This window comes from Misgurnus anguillicaudatus, chromosome 6 (assembly GCF_027580225.2).
Source record: "Misgurnus anguillicaudatus chromosome 6, ASM2758022v2, whole genome shotgun sequence".
Lineage (NCBI taxonomy): Eukaryota > Metazoa > Chordata > Actinopteri > Cypriniformes > Cobitidae > Misgurnus > Misgurnus anguillicaudatus.
This window is the reverse complement of record NC_073342.2, coordinates 15,387,200-15,401,744: the sequence shown is the minus strand read 5'-3', so window position 1 is coordinate 15,401,744 and position 14,545 is coordinate 15,387,200. Positions and strand designations below refer to the sequence as shown.

Here is a 14,545-nt window from a genome sequence, read left to right as displayed (position 1 = left end):
AAAAAAATTGTTTTAGCAATGAAATAGGTGCTCTTTAAGCTAAATTTAAGATCATTGTTGCCTTTAGATTTGAAAGAAATTCTATTTGGAGTCTTTGTGACCATGATAGTTCATATTAGCAACATAATTTAATCACACACACACAAAAAAAAACATACTCTCAACTCATCATTCAGTGCTTTGTGATCATACAAAAATGTTTTCACTGTAAACAAAATGCAGCATACATTTACAATAACTTGGTTTTGCAAGTCAATTCAACCTACTATTTTAAGTTTTGATCTATGATACACTCTTAGAACGAATGTGTTAAAAACAACACAATCAGTGTTAGATTAGGGACAACACACTAAATGCGTTTTCCCAGAATATACACATCTCTGTGTTATTATTGGAACAAATTTTGTGTTACTTTTAAGTGACACAAAATGTAAAAAGGATAACACAAAAAATTGTAAAAAATTAACACATCCTTTCTTAGAGTGCAAGTTGACATTATAAACTTATAAACTTATAAAAACAAGTTGAAAATGTCTAACTTAACTTGTTATTTAATCTTAATTCACGTTAATTTCAGCATATACTAACGTTTTTTTTTTTACTATTAATATTATTTATTGTATAATAAGCTAATATGAACAATTGTATTGGCATCAACTAACATTAACAAAGATTAATAAAAGCTGGTAAACTGTATTGCTTATTGTTCACTTAAGCTAATGCATTTCCTAATGTTAAAGGTGCAGTGTGTAATTTTTAAAAGGATCTCTTGACAGAAATGCAAAATAATATACAAAACTATATTATCAGGGTGTATAAAGAGCTTTTTATAATGTACATGTTTTTATTACTTTAGAATGAGACGTTTTTAACTACATACACAGAGGGTCCCCTTACATGGAAGCCGCCATTTTGTGCCGCCATGTTTCTACAGAAGCCCTTAAAGGCGGAGCCCACGATGTTTGAAAAACGCTTTGAAAAAGGAGACGGCCCGACTACCAAAACACACTTATAGGCAATCAGCAGTAAGGAGCGTGTCTACTAACCGACATCCTTGCCGTGTTGCGTATGTGGGGGGCGGGTCTATCAACAGAAGGTCCAGATTCTATTGGGGTAGGGGCATGTTTGTTTAGGTGATTTCAAATATCAACATTGGCTTTCAAACATCGTGGACTCCGCCTTTAACGGACAAACTTTTTTCACTAAGTTGTCTCCATGTTTTTCTGGTGCCGGCTAGGTTCTCTATGCATTTCTAAAGCAAGGGGTGAGCAGTGGACTAAGCCGTTGGTTGCAATTCAAAGCCTCACCACTAGATGCCGCTAAAATTTACACACTGCACCTTTAACAAACACAACCTTATTGTAAAGTGTTACATTTTTCTATGTTTCTTTGTCAATTTAAGCGCAGTAGTGCCATATTGTAATTACCGTAATAAGAAGATATCAACGTGTAAAAACTGTTCACGTCCTCGTTGAGCTCGTAATTACAGCTTATAGATTGGGAGTTTTCTAAAAGCTACGACTTGTAGCACTTGACCGCTGCAACCTCACAAGGTTATCATTGTTACTTGACGCTTAGCAGAAGCATTAAAATGTTTAATGTTGTAACTATTTATTTTACAGCTTGCAATAATTTTCTTTTACGTGGTTTCATTTTGCAGTTGTGACCATTGCAATAGAAATAATCATAATAATAATCAATTCTTCAAGTTAAATGTAATGTTGCTGTAATTAATTGGCATATACAAACCATAAAGAATGAATACATGCAAACTTTGCATCTTCGAAGTGAATTAACCACATATCCTTGATGAATGTTTAATAGAAATGTATGACATATTTACAGCATAATAATCGTTGACCGTTAGTGTCCGGTATGCGGCGAGTGGAAATGCGAAAGAGTTTATGGACTGCAGTTGTTTTCTGCTCCTGGCTCTGTGCCCTCTCTCCACGAAACGTGCGCTCGCCCAAACACTTGATGACCAGCCAGACGGTTAGCTCGGGATCTTCCTGTCCAAGAGGCAGGATAACAGATCAAACAAACATCCGTGCGGACAACCTGTGCTGTGCAGGCTAAAGCCCCACTCATGCATAAACGCAGTGTGATTATCCAAGCTCACCGGACTTACGCTGGACAAATACACAAGGATTGTTCGTTTAAGAAGTTTTTTGTATTTTATTGTTTTCCCCATAGATCCTCCTGTCATTATAAGTTTCGAGGAACCCGAGAAAAGGCACGACACATGTATGCTCTTCACGGTGCGCGGGCATCCCCTGCCCACCCTGCGGTGGTTTTATAAGGGCATGGAGTTGAAGCCAACCGACTACATCCACCCAGAGATGGCCGTCTATCAGGACAATCTGGAGGGATGCCTTAAGTTTCAAAACCCCACCCACCACAACAATGGCAACTACACACTAGAGGCCCGCAACTCTCTGGGTGTGGCTGTCAAAACCGTTTGTGCCCACTTCCTGAAGCCACCTTTTGCAGGTATGTCACATATACATTAAATATTGGGCATACAATGCCATGGCAACTAAATGTTCATCCTCAATCTGTGCAAAAATAGTAAGGTTGGCACGTCCTAGAGAGCATTTCTAAGATTAGAAGTGTTATACTATATTACAGATCATGTGTTAAGAAACAGAACAGGCTGAATGTTGGTTATGAGTAACGTATTAACACCAAAGGTGAGAATCCACTCGCTTCATAGATAAATATAGATACAAACCTTCTCTCTTAAAGTTCACGTCTCTTGGTTAATGCTAAGCTATAACAAGTAGGGCGTGTGAATGTTCTTAATATATTCACAATCTTACAAAGGTTCAGGGTGACTTGAGTAAAAGGTTTATTAATAAAATGACTTTTAAATGCATGACTTGAACTGAATAATAAAGATAAAGCAGCCAATAAGAGTCCAGAATAGATGGACACTCTTTAAAAAAAAAACATTTTGGGATAAGACTGCTTCATGAAATGCCAACTGGACATAAAAAGAAATGCCAGGCAAAAGGTGATTATTGGGTGTCCATATTTGACCCAAACATGATCTAAATATGCTGGGTTGTTTTAACTCATTTTGGGTCGAATTTACACATTTTCTGGGAAATACATAAATACATAAATACATAAATACATAAATACATAAATATATATATATATATATTAATGGTGTCACGATTTCGATCGAAATTAAGTCACAACCTCGAACTTCGAATTAAAAAATTGGATCGTCGATGCTGCCACGCCCCCAAGTCACGTCGGCTTGCCAAGCGGGGGAAAATAAACTCTCAGAAGTGCCTTTAAAAACATCCATCCAGCGGAACGCGATTTATATTTTAAACAGAGGGATGTATTGCTACAACTCCTTGAAATGCATATCATAAACAGGATTACTACCTGCACGAGAGAGCCGCCAAGATGCAGCGGGTTATATTTTAAACAAAAGGTATAGTTTGCCTCAGCTCGCATGAAACGCATAAAACTGAACAAATACGTAAGAATTATTACTTTAGTTTATGTTTAGACTTTGGACAGATGCGAGATGCGCATGCACGTGAGACAGAGAGAAGCGCAGCTGCTTATGAAGCACCGGATTTAGTTCAGATAATAGGAGTCCAAGACGCGCGCATTGTCTATCTGCGTGCAAGAAGGAATTCTCTCTCTACAAGCTCTCTCGCGTAAAGTAAAGCCCACAAACCCCCATGCGAGGAAAAGCACGCAATGTGCATGTTAATGTGAAACTATAATAATAATAATAATAATAATAATAATAATAATAAAGGCATATAATTTTTTGTCTTAAAAAAAAATTCATTTAAATATCGAGAATCGAATTGAATCGTGACATCAGAATCGAAAATGTAATCGAATCGAGGATTTGGAGAATCGTGACACCCCTAATATATATATATATATATATATATATATATATATATATATATATATATATATATATATATTAGGGCTGTCAAAATTAACGCGTTAATAACGCGTTAACGCAAATTCATTTTAACGCCACTAATTTTATTAACGGAGATTAACGCAACGTGCAATTTCTGTTTGACCCTTGGTCCAGCCCATAGTTGAATGAACAGAGACGCAGACAAATGTGAACCTGTCTAAATGAGTCGAAAGTTTTCATAGAAATAAGAACATTACGCAAATCGTCTACCAAATCCAATGCTCTAAATGCTCGTTGGACATCTGATATGATCTTTATTTATACGTCTGAGAGGTGTAACGTTACCGTCCTCCTAATGCTTAATCTAATACAAAAATGCGTCTCAATTCATTTTGGTTTCGCTTTTATGCATGACTTAGAAAAAAGACTGCTAGATGTTAAAAGAGTCATTAAGAGAGATAAAGTTCGGTACCTGATTAATGTTAAAGAGTTATTAAGAGCGACAAGACTCAAAAGCGATCCCCTCACGCTGACTGACTGATATCTGAAGCGCGTGCAGACAGACGCGCGAGTGCGCGACCCGGATATATAGACATCTACACAAAATTATAGTTTTACAAATATCTGTTTTGATAAGAATTCACGCAGGTAGGATCTATAATCTGTTATGTTTTAAGTAAATGTTTGGTTAACTGTTGGGTGAAACTATCTGATGTGTAACATTATATTAGATCACTTAGATTTTAAGCAGTCTGTCTCAATGTCAATCAAACAAAAGGAAAAAAAGTTGAACATACATTGATGATGTTTTTGCTTTGTGTGCTAAATCTATTAGTTTTACCAGTGATTTTAAGGTATTGATGTGGTAATATAATGTATGGATGTGGAAATGTTTGTGGTAATTTGACTCTTTCAACTTCAAACACGTGTAGTTCTGTCATATTTTGTTATATTTCAACAAATCATGCATTGTTCTATGTTTTAATAGAGAATGTCAAAATATGAACAACTATTTTTTTTAAATTTGCTAATTCCGACAGCACAGGTCATAAATGATGCAGCAGCAAACAAAAATGGAGAAAGAAAAATCTTCTAAAGGAAAATTCATATACAAAACAATGGCTGGTGATTCTGTTAAAATGTAAACAGGCTGTTGTTAACATACATTTGCATAAAGCATCTATATATGTATATATGATTAGAATATTAAAAACCTGAAAAGTGTTAAATTAGGGTAAATTTAGAATGGATAAAAATGTGCGATTAATTTGCGATTAATCGCAGTTAACTCATGAAATCATGCGATTAATCTAGATTAATTTTTTTAATCTATTGACAGCCCTAATATATATATATATATATATACATATATCAGTCCTTCCAGAAAAACACAGAGTTTTTTTGTGATTGTTGCGGGCAAAAATCCTTGATCTTGCGACACTTTTTCTTAAAAAAAATTATGAGAAGAAATTGCAGGAACTTGCCAAAATTGGGTGAATTGCAGATTTTCATTGATGTTCACGTCGCATAATTACGTCACTTCCTAACGTTCCCATGACAACAGGGGACATGAGTGCGCTTGTGTGAAGTAAATGCAACAATTTTCAACTTTCTGCTAAGATGTGACTTTTTGCTACAAAATTCGGGGATTATTTTTTTATTTTTTTTTATTTACCCTTTATTTTACCAGGTGATGTCCCATTGAGATATTCAAATCTCTTTTGCAAGGGAGCCCTGGAGCAACAGTTACACATTATAAAATCATGCGATATTTTGCGAGCAGAAATCTGCAATTTATGCGGTGAAAGTGTGGCATATTTAAAAAATGCGTCCCTTGCATAAATATGCAGACTTTGGCTGATTATGCATTGAATCACATAATCACGTTTTTTTTTTTTTTTTTTTTTTGGAGGGACTGATATATCACCAAATTTTACCAAACTATAAGAGCACTTCAAAATATGTTTACTGCTGAGCTCAATGTATTCATATCTGGTAATCATATATCACTTTGTGTCATTTTTTTCCTCAACAGACTACTCAGATTGTAGTAAGTTCCTCTCTTTAATTATCTGATGCATGCATTTTTATATCTTATCATTTGTTTTGTTTATCATAAACCAAGAAATGGTCTAAAAAGAAGTCATGAAGTCTAAAGAAACAAATAATTGCAGTCTGGCTCCTTGGTCTATTCTTTAGTTGGCTGGTGCCCGTGGAGTTGGACGTGCTGTCATTGGACCAGTTTTGTATTTTTAGTATAGTGACTGATATGAAAACAATGGGGGTGTATTTTGGATCTAGTTCCTAATGGCAACAACCCTTTCAAATTCAAACCACCTTTGAAAGGGTGCATTGACAAAACCAGTCAAGTTATCGCCTATGATAATAATATCAAGTGAAGAGTTTGGTTCCAAAACGTGATAAACGCCATTTTAAAGGTTACCACCAAAATCAGTATTGTATCAGGTCAGTATTAAAAAGAAAATGCTTCATTTTAAGCAAAATCTGATATCCGCAGTGTTATTCTGTCATATTTTCTCCCTTTTTTCCAAAACGCGTTAAACGGCAGTCTTCCTTCTCTGCAGAATGCAATAAATCCGCTCAACAAATCACAACGCACCATTCCACGCATCGTGAACCGCAATGGTGTTGAATACACACAGAATCCTAGTTTTTACAGAAATTAGTAAAAATGGATTTATTGCATTTTGGAACCAAACTCTTCAAGTGTTCTTCAATGCCTGTACAGTATTTTTGCCTATGATCTCAACAGATTCATAATTGGTAACTAAATATCACTTTGTGTTTGTTTCTGTCATTTTTTCTCAATAGACGACTCAGATCATGGTACGTTTCTTCTTTTTTATTATCTGGTGCATGCATTTTTGTATCATATTCATTTGTTTTGTTCATCATGAAGCAAAGAATGATCTTAAAAGAAGTCTAAACAAACAGTTAAAAGCATTTTTCCATTTTTTGAACCAGTTCTTTGAGACGAACAGTCCAAAAGAACCAGTTCATGAAAAAGAGTCGGACTTCCCATCACTAGTTCTCGATGGACAAAATGAAGTCCAGCCCTAAGTTTATTCTCATTTAAGAAGCCAACTCATATATATACATTATGACGCTGAAAATAAGACGATTGCTACTTACGTTTCATGCTGACTTAAAACGCAGGCCTGTTCTAACCTTAAATCTACTCAATCATTTAAGTCAAGGTTAAAATTTAACATTGAGTCGTGATTTGATACTCGGTCCCTGTCCTTCAAGAGACAACGTTTTACACTGATACCACCTAATGTACTACATTTAATAAAGTTGACACTGGGGAAGTGTCCGAATGACAGATTGTTTCTGTCAGAGCTGTGAATAAAGTTAGATGGTTTTGCTTGGGAAGAATACATCCATATGTGCCTAACTCTATGAATGTGGTGTATGAATGGGTGTTGCGAATGCCCGCCAGCCAGGTCTTGCTTAATATCCTGCTTAGTAGAGAACAGGAAAATACAGCCTAAGGGTTCTGTTCAATACTGTATGAATAACAATGGTGGTGTAATGTTGGATCTGGTTCTTAATAGCAATAATTAATCAATCAAATCTAATCAAACTCCCCAATATATATTAAGTGAATAATACTGAATAAAGTATAATGCTTAAAATAGTAGCCCAGTGTGACCACACAATGCATCCATCACCTTTTTAAAGGCAGGGTGCACAATTTTTGAAAAACGCTTTGGAAAATGGAGTCGGGCCGAGTACCAAAACACACTAGTAGCTGATCAGCAGTAAGGAGCGTGTCTACTAACTGACATCGTTGCCTGGGTTGCGTATGTGTGGGGCGGGTCTATCAAAAGAAGCTCCAGATTCTACTGGGGTAGGGGCGTGTTTGTTTAGGTGATTTCAAATGTCAACATTGGCTTTTACAATTCATGCACCCTGTCTTTAAAGTTATGTTAAATTATATATGAAAATTAAATCAAGTGTCTGTATATTTACTGATGCTCTCGACATATTCATATCTGGTAATTATGTATCACTTTGTGTTCGTTTCTTTTCTCCTTAACAGACTACATAGATTATGGTAAGTTCATCTAATTGATTAAATGGTGCATGCATCTTACACTAATAAGACAGTATCCTTTAAAAATGTCCTAATAAGTACCATTTATTTTTTAGTACCAATTTGAGGTACTAATATGCACTCTTTTGTACCAGTATGTACCTCTGATGTGCTAATATGTATTCTTTAGGTGCAAATGTGTAGTTTTTGAAAGGGTACATCCCAGTGACAGCTGTACCATTTTATCTGACAGTGTATTTTTTTTATAATATAACAAAGAATGATCTAGAAAGAAGAGAACAGGAAATTACAGCCCAAGGCCCTCTGTTTTTCCAGAGGCCATCTTTTTTTTCCAATGGAAGCGCCGCGTTTTTAAAAACGCCGGCAGCTGGCAAAGTGCTGAGCATTTATTCCTCTTGGCAGTTCTTACTGGTCTCCAAGAGTTGAAAAATTTTCAACTTTGGAAAAAACTCAGCCGTTCAATCACAGAGGAGGAAAGGCGGGACAAATACCACACCAATCAATTGGTACATTGTACAGCGACTAATAAGTAAAACAGCATACCAGCATATCATAGCAACCAAAACACTAAGCTGAAGAAATGCTGCCAAAGCCCACATTCCGGCGTTTTCAGGCGCGTTTAAAGGGATAGTTTACCCCAAAATGATGACTCACCCTCATGTCAGTCCAAACTCGTAAGACCTCGGTTCATCTTCAGAACACAGTTTAAGATGTTTTATATTTAGTCCGAGAGCTTGTTGTCCCTTCATTGAAAATCTATGTGCGGTATACTGTCCATGTCCAGAAAGGTAATAAAAACATAATTAAAGTAGTCTATGTGACATCATTGGGTCAGTTAGAATGTGTTGATGCATTGGAAATACATTTTGGTCCAAAAATAACAAAAATTACGACTTTATTCAGCATTGTCTTCTCTTCCATGTCTGTTTTGAAGTGGATGCGCGAGACTAAAGTCATGTGACTGCAGTGACGCGGCTGACGTGTTATCTGGTGCGCCCCAGCTGTTACTTTTGTGTTTTTTTTGCAAACATGTCGTCCGGCTAACGATAACACGTTATCCATGTCACTGCAGTCAGGTGACTTTACTCTCGCGCATGTGCTTTACAACAGACGCGGAAGAGAACACAATGAATAAAGTTGTACTTTTTGTTATTTTTGGACCAAAATGTATTTTCGATACTTCAACACATTCTAACTGACCCACTGATGTCACGTGTACTACTTTGATGATGTTTTTATTACCTTTCTGAACATGGACAGTATATCGAACAAAGATTTTCAATGAAGGGTCAACAAGCTCTCGGACTACATATAGAACATCTTAATCTGTGTTCCGAAGATGAATGGAGGTCTTACGAGTTTGGAACGTCATGAGGGTGAGTCATTAGTTACATCATTTTCATTTTTGGGTGAACTATCCCTTTAATTTTTGTGATGAGTTTCAATTTAGCTAATAATTTGATGCTATAGAAATGGGGCGTGTCGTTGTGATTGGCATCATTAAATTGGGCACCCGAGCGTTTGTGCGGACGTTTGATACCGCGGCTTCACTTCTGGCTCCACAGAAGATTCCTTCTGCACATGCCCTAGCTCCAAACTAATGTTTTTACGCAACATGGCAGCGCCCGTGATCTGACATTTTTGGTTTCATTCATTACAGTGGAAGGAAGCGATGTCGCGTCATCTATCTTTTTTACAGTCATTGGTTTAAACGCATTGGTGGAGAGTGCTTAAAAGATCTGTACATTATCACATGAAAAACAATTGCAGTGTTATCTTTGATCTGACTCTAAAAAATCAGGGCTTATCAAATGCCTTAACATATTAAATGAATAATAACCCAATGTTTCTCTTAAAATTGTCACCTAATGTGACCATACGGACTACCGGCACATTCGGGAACTTGACTGTAAATTTCGTCACCGCCCATTTTTGGGGGATAAAAAAGCAGACCTTCCATTGGCTTCCAGTCAAAATAGCAGAACAAAGCAACGTTTTTACACAGCCGGCAGGCGTAAATAACATGAAATCACTCAGATTAAACATGTTGAGTATTTATCTGTCCACCCTGCCATAGAGCCCGAAAGATACATTAACACATTTAATTTGGTCAATATAAAAAGTCTCTTTCATTCTCCCAGCGTCAAATTTGTGTAACAACGCCATCCAGTGATAGCTGGAAATATCGCTAAGCCAGTTAGTTGTATGACTCGACGGAAAAGTGCACTCATTACTCTAAATATAAAGACATAATAAATAAATACGAAGTAACTTTCAAATACGAAGTCAAATCATTCACTTGCTTCCCTGTTGACTCGATGAGGTACAAGTCAATGTCCGGGTAAGACACCTCTGGCCAATAGGGAGCGTTGTTACACAAATTTGATGCTGGGAGAATGAAAGGGACATGTTTTTATATTGACCAAATTAAATATGTTAATGTATCTTTCCCGCTCTATGGCAGGCAGGGTGGAAAGATAATTACTCAACATGTTTAATCTGAGTGATTTCATAAGTTATTTACGCCGCTGGCTGTGTACGAAGGTTGCTTTGTTCCGGTATGTTGAATGGAAGTCAATGGATCAGTCTAGTCTGATTTCCCCCAAAAGTGGGCGTGAACCTGTTAAGAGACATTCTATGACGTTGCGCCGGTTGGCGTATACAATGCATCCATCGCCTTTTAAACAAGTTGTCGCATCTGATATTTATATCAAGAGTTCCTCAATGCCTGTAAATGACTCGGGTAATGAAATGAGAATAAAAGGTTGAAAAAAAATTGAAACTATTACTTACAGTATTACAGTGGTTTCATCAACAAGTTTTTTTCACGCTCTTGTTTGTATTCTAGTGAGTCCGGCTGTTCCAACCACAACACATCGGCCCGAAGAGGACACATTTGGTGTGAGTGTAATTTATTTATCCATTTGTTTTTCTTTAAAAAAAAAAATGCCCGAGGGGTAAGGTGCATGAGCATCACATGATGGAAAAGACGTCCGACAGCGAAACGTTCTAATCCAAGTCGACTCTCACTTTTTCTCCCTCTGATATCCTTGAACCTCTCGCCCCGACTCCCTCGAGGCTGTGCGTTTTACAGCTGTTCAGAAATGTACTTTGGTTCATTTTGCGCTGTAATTGACTGAACAGAGATTATATTCTCATTTAAAGGTTTTAATGAGAAGTCAGACGCAGGCACAAAGAAAAAGAAACTGGCCCTCGATTGTTCGGAAGTCCTAATTATGGGAAAAGCGTTTTGCTTCCGATAGCTTTATTTCAGCACTTTGAATGCTTTGATTTATTGTCTCCTTTGTGTTTATCTAAGTTGTACACTTTGTTTTTCCTGTAAGGAACTGTTTGTGGGCATCTTGGCTGTTATCTCACTCCCAAAACACCTAACCTGAATTATTATCTTTTCCTTCTTTTTTATTTGCCCTTTCCTGTTCCTGCAATTTATCAAAGCTACTGCAGCCGTAAGCAACTCACAACGCCAATTACATAAACCCCTCATGATCACTGCATCAACATCAATACAAATCATATAAACAAGCCAGGACGTGGTTCGCGGGTTCGCTCTAATATTGCAGGACTTTTTTTCCTGCGAGATGAGACAGAAATATTTATTTGCCGTGTTTTAGTCGTGACATTCCTGCGATGTAGTTTTCTCGTAAAATCTATTAGTACGCAATTATTGGCTAAGATTTATTTATATATTGAGGCTTTCATATGTATCACTGAATTGCTGATAGGTGCGCTGTTTAAAAAGCATTTGAGGCTTGCTGAATCATGCAGAGGCTATGTTCAGTATCTCGTATTACCTGCTACTACAAATATTTCTGCCGTATACTGTATAGTATGTGTACTATGCACAGCATGCAGCCAAAATGCGTTGTATACAACAAATCACATTGCATTGTATCCCACAATGCAATGCACTTGACTGTACAGTAGTGGTTTTTAAATTGGGGGGCATGAGATTGCGCTACGGGGGCTCCAGTTTTATAACATTTTATAAAATACATTAATTCATCATAAATTCAGTGTTAATAAACCCCAAATAAAGGTTCTTACCATTACTACAGTGTGTGCAATTTAATATGTTTTGTTTCATTTAAACTCTAAATTTAAGATTGTTTTACGTCATAATTCTTTTTTGGGAGGGAGTGAAGTGAAGGATTGTATCCTACTAAAGGGGGGCCGCACATCAAAAAGTTTGAGAATTACAGCATCACTTTAGTGATAGTTCACCTACAAATGAAAACTTTGTCAGTATTTACTCACTCTCATGTCATTTTAACATCTAATGTTTTCTTTGTTCCACAAAATCCAAATGCAGATTTTTTTAAGTGTTGATTTTAGGCTTTTTTGGTTATTATAGGAGTGGATGGTGACCACCTCTTTAAGCTTATAAAAGGACCTAAAAAGGTTACAAAAAAAACTCTACTCGACTTGTGCCGTATATTTAAAGTGTGCTAAGGGTTTGGTTAAAAAACAAGCTAAAATATAATCAATTATTTGATGTAAGTCTTGTGTGTTCCTCTCGTTCAGTGCACATTCTCTGTTTCTGAATTGTTGTTTAGGAAGTTTTAGATGTTTACTTTGAACAACTTGATCAACAACTACATCCATAACAAGAAAGTCGAGGATTAATTGTCTTCAGGATACTTGAAAAATATGATACAGACTTGGTGGACTTTTGGGTCCCTTTCAAATGGTTTGTAAAAAAAACCTGCATTTGGGTTTTAAAGAACAAAGAAACCACTAGGGGTTCAAATGACACGAGGATGATTTTTGCTTTTGGGCGAACTATGCCTTTATACGCAGCCTTTTTTAGTTTTCACGTAAGATTAAAACCATTTAGATTACATTTTTTTTTAAGGTGCCATAGAATAAAATACTATATTTTCCTAGGCATAGCTGAATAATGAGAGTTCTGTAATGACATATCGTACATATCATATCGTATTATTTTTATGTAAACCTCGTGCATGCAAAAGACTGCTGAAAACAGGCCAATCTTACCAAAACACCGACTGGAAAGTAGTGTTGGGCGATATGTCCCTTTTTGAGATTGTCCTATCGTCATCCTGTGAGATCGCTGATACACGATAGTATCGGGGGGCGGGGCAGTAGTTTACTCTTTTATTAAACTACTGCCCCACTACTTTACTTATGACAAGTCACTTGATTGGTGGAGAAAAAAGAAACCTAGACGCGCGCATTCAGGTCTGAGCAAGAGTCCAAGACGCGTGCATTCAGTTCCGAGCAAGAGTCCAAGATGCGAGCATTCAGGTCCTAGCAAAAGTCCAAGACACGAGCATTCAGGTCCCAGCAAGAGTCCAAGACACGCACATTCAGGTCCGAGCAAGAGTCCAAGACGCGCGCATTCAGGTCCGAACAAGAGTCCAAGACGGCGCATTCAAGTCTGAGCAAGAGTCCAAGAGGTGCGCATTCAGGTCCGAGCAAGAGTCCAAGACGCGCACATTCAGGTCCGAGCAAGAGTCCAAGACGTGCGCATTCAGGTCCGAGCAAGAGTCCAAGACGCGAGCATTCAGGTCCGAGCAAGAGTCCAAGACACGCACATTCAGGTCCGAGCAAGAGTCCAAGACGCGCGCATTCAGGTCCGAACAAGAGTCCAAGACGGCGCATTCAAGTCTGAGCAAGAGTCCAAGAGGTGCGCATTCAGGTCCGAGCAAGAGTCCAAGACGCGCACATTCAGGTCCGAGCAAGAGTCCAAGACGCGCGCATTCAGGTCCGAGCAAGAGTCCAAGACGCGCATTAAGGTCTGAGCAAGAATCCAAGAAGTGCGTATTCAGGTACTAGCAAGAGTCCAAGATGCGCGCTTTGAGTCCATATGCATGTGAGAAGAAATCTGTGCGCATAACAATCTCTTTCGCACAAAGTAAAGCCCACAAAACCTCTAATGCGAGGATAAGCATGCAATGTGCATGTTAATGTGAAACTATGATGATGATAATAATACTTATCGCCATGAAGGCACGCTATTAGCGATATGTCTGACAATCGTCGATACACGATACTATCGTCTATCGGCACAACCCTACTGAAAAGTCACAGTTTAGATGTACGCCCCAACATTAAACTACACATTAAATTTAAATTAATTACAAAGTTGTAAAAATGCTAAAAACAAAGTTTTGACTGCTAAGTTAATTTTACATGCTAAAAAATGATATATGTTAGCGTTTAAATGCTAATTAATGCTATATGCTAGGCTAAAGTTCTACTATTGATGTTACAGTTACGTTTTACAGGTTCATACTAAAAAAAAAACACAAACTTACCACTCTGAAACGTTCATTAACAATTTCCAAACAATTAGTTCCTCAAAATCTGTATTTTCGTCTGATACAGACTCAAACATATAAGGTCTGTTAACGAATGTAAGCTACTGGGATGAGCCGCAGAGCAGAGCTCATTATTATCCATGACCCTTTCAAATAGGCCAAAAATAGACAATTTCGTTCAAAGGACAAATCCTAGGGTTGTAAATGGACATGTAAAACATTTCTGGATCATTTTTGCACTTAATAAATTCTATGTAA

General features: G+C 37.3%; 1 protein-coding gene across 1 annotated transcript in view; it reads left to right on the top strand.

Annotated features, from left to right (window-relative positions):
* The window catches only part of ntrk3a (neurotrophic tyrosine kinase, receptor, type 3a), a 280,863-nt gene that overhangs the window by 129,564 nt on the left and 136,754 nt on the right, over positions 1 to 14,545 (top strand). Inside the window, exons 8-11 of the mRNA XM_073868566.1 lie at positions 2,194 to 2,490; positions 4,098 to 4,111; positions 8,388 to 8,406; positions 10,834 to 10,886. Coding sequence (XP_073724667.1) covers positions 2,194 to 2,490; positions 4,098 to 4,111; positions 8,388 to 8,406; positions 10,834 to 10,886 — 383 coding nt within the window. The remainder of the gene's footprint in view (positions 1 to 2,193; positions 2,491 to 4,097; positions 4,112 to 8,387; positions 8,407 to 10,833; positions 10,887 to 14,545) is intronic.